At 36.9% G+C, this 5352-nt stretch overlaps 1 protein-coding gene across 1 annotated transcript; it reads right to left on the bottom strand.

Moving 5' to 3' along the window:
- Positions 1-1545: 1545 nt before the first annotated feature.
- LOC120133859 (transcription factor bHLH113-like) lies at positions 1546-2791 on the bottom strand. Its single transcript, XM_039150358.1, has 5 exons — positions 2456-2791; positions 2271-2363; positions 2114-2179; positions 1923-2021; positions 1546-1791 (listed from the first exon to the last, which is right to left on the bottom strand). The coding sequence occupies exons 1-5, from the start codon at positions 2789-2791 to the stop codon at positions 1660-1662; spliced, it is 726 nt and encodes a 241-aa protein (XP_039006289.1). The 3' UTR covers positions 1546-1659.
- Between the last annotated feature and the right edge of the window lie 2561 nt (positions 2792-5352).

The raw sequence follows: 5352 nt of genomic DNA, 5'->3' as shown, positions 1-5352 counted from the left end.
CCAACAAATTAAATGGTACCAAAAGGACAGTTCAAGGGTGCTAATCCTTCCTTGACTGTAACCGACTCCCGAAACCGACATATTTTGGTAAAACGCAGATCAGGTAAGATGGTGTCCGATCAACCTAAATATTGTTTTTAAATTATCGGTGGCGGCTCTAACATTATGTAAGTCGAAGCTCAATTCTGGACCCACCCGAAAGACGGCTGCGACACTATTAAAAAGTGATTCTGGAAAAATGAAATATATATTTTAGATAATATATTATAATTTAAAAATATAATACTTGAGGATTAAAATATAATGTCATCCAAAAATAATTTTTCCCGACAAATAAATTATGAGATTATATTAAAAAATCATTTTTTTCAAATTTAAATTAATTTTTAAATGTTTAACATTGCAGGTAAAAAAAATCAAATTTTCATAGCTACAAGCATTCTCAACTGACCCGCTTGTTGAACGAGAACGTTGGTGCTACTTGCCACAGGGGGGCGTTTCACGATTCATGCATCAGTCAGTAAGCTTTGTAATTTGGTCGGTTACCAAATTTGCTTTTTTTTTTGGTAAACTAAAGTAATTAAACTCCTCTAATCATTATTCTTGATTATCTTATTACGCTCGAGCTGGATTAGTTGTTTAACCTCTATCGGAGGGTTCAGGTATACGAAACAGTCCATTAAATCAAACTTTGCGCTTTTCGCCAGGCGGTCTGCGATCAAGTTTCCTATCCCTGAAATGTGGTTGATTTCCACCGTCCAATCCATCTCCAAAAGTTCCTTGATTGCATGCATTAGAGTAAAAGATTGACTTTGAATTTCTCTAGCCTGTAATATCTGGAGTACTTCTAAGTTCTGTTTGATATGTGATTTTTCTTTCACCTAAACGCCATGTTTGTTGTGATCCTATAAGGACCCCCATAATTCAGCTTCCACAATAGTGCATATACCTATATATTTTGAAAAACCTACTATCCAATCACCTGAGCTTCCTCGGAGTACTCCTCCACATGACGTCAATCCTTCATTCAAGGTTCTTGCACCATCGGTATTCAACTTGACCCACCCTGACGGTGGTGGCGTCCATTTTACTTGCTCTCCGTTCACGTTCTTCTTCCCACGTATACCACTCCAGATTATCTTATTTGCTTTTTGAAACAGAACGTATTTGTTTTTTTTTTCAGTTACGGAATCGCTATCAGCCACCTACTTACACTTTACTACCAACAAATTTCCATCAGTTAATATAAAATATTGACCAAATTAGTATAATGTAAAAATTAAAACCACATTTAAACCCCATGAATACATCTGTAATATGCCCTCTTCTCGAAATTGAATTGGAAATTTAAGCCTCGAAGATTTTCAACTGTAACCAGGTCCACAAGCTGCTTCCGAAAAGCAAAAACAAAACATCTCCACTTTCTCCTTTCCATTTCGATTTTCCACTTGCATATTTGTTCAGTCAATTTTATAAACCAAAAACAGGAGAAAACACACACGCTTCTCTTTTATATATTATGTAACATATATCCACCGCTGTCTTTATATCTCTGTCTCAGGAGTTACCTTTCCCAGATTCTCTGTTTTTTCTACTTTTTTACCCCGTTTGATTTTTCAAAATGGGCTGTCAAAATCTCTTTGCCACCACTGCTTCACATTATACATTGTTTCCCATTGCCGGCGACCAGAAATCGGCGCCGTTGCTATTCGCCACATGCAAAGTGCAGGCGACAGGGACCAAGCATAACCCTCTGCTCTTCAGCTCCTTCCCTGCTTCTTCACCTTCGTTCTAATAACACAATGACAATAAAAATACACCGTTTTAACTCCCTTTTTTTCCACTATTAATTTATCAACAACTTAATAACAATAATAATAAAAAACTGGGTTTTTCTTCTTCTTTTGGTTGCTTACAGTTACAGGTGGGTGTTGCAGATAAGGAGAACAAAGGACTTGAACCTGGTCATTCAGGAACCGGATATAACCCATCGCTTCATGGAGCACGGATGCCGTATCTGTCTGCAAGATTGCCAAATTCCCATAATTGTCCCATAGCATTAATCATTTTCGGGTAAATGGTGAGTTAAATCATGATCGTAAATATCTCGAACCTTGCCAAAAGGTGAAACCAGCTGCTGCAATGCTGTGATTCTATCCCCTATCTTTTCTTTCCTCAACTGTAATCGTTAACAAAGGGAAATCATCTGTTAAAATTTATCTTTTTTAAGCTGGAAGTTTCAAAAATAGACCCATTTTGTATAAAATTACCTTTGCATGCCCAGTGGTGGGGTTCTCAGCCTTGTTCTTCTTATTGGTTCTTCGGCTTGCCGGTTGAGTTTCAACAATGACATTCCTCTTTCTCTACCATACAAAAAAAATGGACTTGAAAAAGTAATCTTTCTTTCTACGGATTTAAATAAAAAAAGGCAAAGATTAACACTTTTGAAACTCACATTCGATTTCGAGGGATCCTGGAAAGATATGTTGTTGTTACCAGAAGAAGCCGAATAAGAATCACTGCATGCAGCCGTTTTTTTAGCAGCAACAATGGCAGATTCTTCACGAAACACAATCTCACCATCAGTTTGGTGACCCCCAAAGCAAAGCATTTTGGGGGACTTGTCATGATCACGAACAGCAAACGAAGAACAACTGTAGTTAAAACCCTGGCCAAGATCAAGACCCACAACATCATCATCACCACCACCACCACCAAACAATAACTGAGAAAAACGAGTAGTTGCTGCAGTCGACTGGTCCCCCTCAAAACCCTGATCACTCTTAGCCATCATAAAAAGAAAAGAAAACCCAAAAATCAAACAACCCCACAAGCTTGAATTATGTAACTTTTATAAACTTTCGTTCTCTTTTTGTCTGGCTGTGCGTGTGTTCGTTGTAGTTGGAAAGCAACTAGCAGCAGCCGTACCAATTGGGAAAAAATGGGTGGTTTAAGGTGGGGAGGTTTCCCAAGGTTGGCTTTGGTTTTCGACTAGTGACAGTCAAACCCGTATAGCCCGAGAAAACCGTGGTTTATTTATCCAAAGCGTTGGTTTACAAATTTTGATTTGGCTGATACCCTTGTGTATGACTGGTTTTCTATTCGGCATTGAAACTCAAAAAAATAGAAAGACCTGATCAGCGTTCAGTCACCAGCACCGACTAACTGAGATGACTTAACGTACAAAAACTTTTAAGAAAAATACCTAACTAGTGCGTAAATGAACAAATATTTATATAAGACTATTCGTGAATCATTTATAACCTTTTATTTGGGCGTTTTTCTCGAAATATCTATCCTATAATATTTTTTATCATGTACCATTTAGACTATTTTTTTTATCTAACACCTTATGCAGTAAAGTACGCCCCTGCAGTATATTTTACGTTGATCTAGCGTCACGTGGGTATAGTACGGGATAGATGCCGCGTTTTAACTTTAATGCTGACAGGCGTCAGAAATGAGCGCCCCTGCGGCGCACCTTATGTTTAATTACCGCCTACCTCGGCTATTCACACCCCACTCCCTCCCTATAAATACCCCAATTCTCAATCATTTTCATCACACCAAATCCTCTTAACTTCTCTCAAATACTCTTATATTATATTTTAACTGTTTAAGGTATATTTTATTATATTTAATATTTTGTTTTTAATTTATTTAAGTATTTAAATTTTTTAATATTTTATTTAATTAATTTTTTTGCATATATAAAATGGAAGGATGTCTACTTCGCTTGGATGGAAATCATATATCGCGTCATTTTGCTGATACGATAACATTTTAACGTTTTAATATAATTTAAATTATTAGCAATAATTTATTTATTTATTTAATGCATGATTATTAGTTTAAAAAATAATTTTTGTAATTATTTAATTTTAGGAGAGGAACCGTGTATTAGATCATTTTATTATGAACCTTAAGTTAGTGATACATAGTTGTGTCTTGTCGTATTTAATAAAGGTTGGATTCGCTCACATAGGTAGGTATGAGGGTCACTGTAAGATAGAACCAGACCTTATTTCTGCCTTAGTGGAGCGATGGAGGTCGGAGACCCACACATTCCATCTTCCGTGAGGAGAGTGCACGATTACACTCGAGGATGTTTCTATGCACCTGGGGCTTCCGGAGGATATAGATGTGATATCGGGGATGGTGCACAGTTCATGGACTACTTTGTGCCGGGACTATCTAGGACGTGTCTCGGAAAGTTTTAACGGTGGTCGGATACCGTTAAATTGGTTAGATGCTAATTTTCGGGAGTTGAGCGATGACGCCTCTGATGATGAAGTTAAAATGTATGCACGGGCATGCATATTGCAGCTGATAAGAGGGTTGTTGATGTCAGACAAATCGCGCAACCAAGTTCACTGTTTGTGGTTGCGATATCTTGGCGACTTTCGTTTGGCCGGATCACTCAGTTGGGGCTCGGTAGTTTTGGCATTCCCGTACAGGGAGATGTGTCGAGCCACTGACTACAAGAAAAATGCTATCGGCGGATGTCTCCTGCTGCTGCAATGTTGGACATGGTATCGATTACCCCTTTTATGGCTCGTTGTCAAGAACTCATTCGTATTTCCGCTACTATTGAGGTAATTATAATACTGATTTCGTATATTAATAATTTTATACAGTGTATAATAAATTTTATTTTCCTTGAATAGATGGTCTACTGATAGGAAAAATCATCAGGAGCTACCTGATGATTTAGAAAAAATTATGGTATTAATCGACCAAAAGGTTGGCACACAGGTATGCATTTTAATGTTTAAAAATCGATTTTAGATTATAATTGTATAATTAGATTATTATTTTTATAAAAATTATATATATTTGTTTTAGTTTGAATGGGTGTCATATTCTAATGATGATGTGAGGATGGTGATCCCACCTGAGTTGAGGGGCTCATGAGATGTTTGGATGTCAATAGTCCCTTTGATCTGTTATGCGATCGTCGAGTGGTACTCCACTGATCGTGTGGTCCGGCAATTTGGTTGTTTTCAACCAATTTCGAAAGCACCTCGCAATATAGACGAGTTGTGTAACACCCCAACCCGTACCCGACCTGGATACAAGTCCGAGATGTCACATTGACATTTTCAAAACCTTTATTATTGTAAAATAACTGAGCATTTGAATATATATTAAGAAAATACACTCATGTATTATTCAATTATGCTTGGTAGAAAGTTTTGAGATAAAAACGTGTTTATGAACGGTGAAATACGATATAATCAGTAGTACAGTAACCTGCTACAGTGATTTTCCGTAAATTGTACATAACACTCGTAAACATTTAACAGTTTATTTCTTTGCATTTGTACTTGTATGTATATATGTTTAAAAGAT

This window comes from Hibiscus syriacus, unplaced genomic scaffold (assembly GCF_006381635.1).
Source record: "Hibiscus syriacus cultivar Baekdansim isolate YM2019G1 unplaced genomic scaffold, ASM638163v2 tig00110597_pilon, whole genome shotgun sequence".
In the NCBI taxonomy this organism is placed as follows: Eukaryota; Viridiplantae; Streptophyta; class Magnoliopsida; order Malvales; family Malvaceae; genus Hibiscus; species Hibiscus syriacus.
Note: the sequence above shows the minus strand (reverse complement) of the source record. Positions and strands in the feature narration are given on the sequence as shown.

Bases quoted from the DNA above. Each gene is read 5' to 3' on its own strand.
- LOC120133859 (XM_039150358.1), bottom strand. From the start codon at position 2,791: ATGGCTAAGAGTGATCAGGGTTTTGAGGGGGACCAGTCGACTGCAGCA. The intron at 2,364-2,455 runs GTGAGTTTCAAA...TTTGTATGGTAG, and splicing joins AGGATCCCTCGAAATCGAAT to AGAAAGAGGAATGTCATTGT. The intron at 1,792-1,922 runs GTAACTGTAAGC...TTGTGTTATTAG, and splicing joins CTTATCTGCAACACCCACCT to AACGAAGGTGAAGAAGCAGG.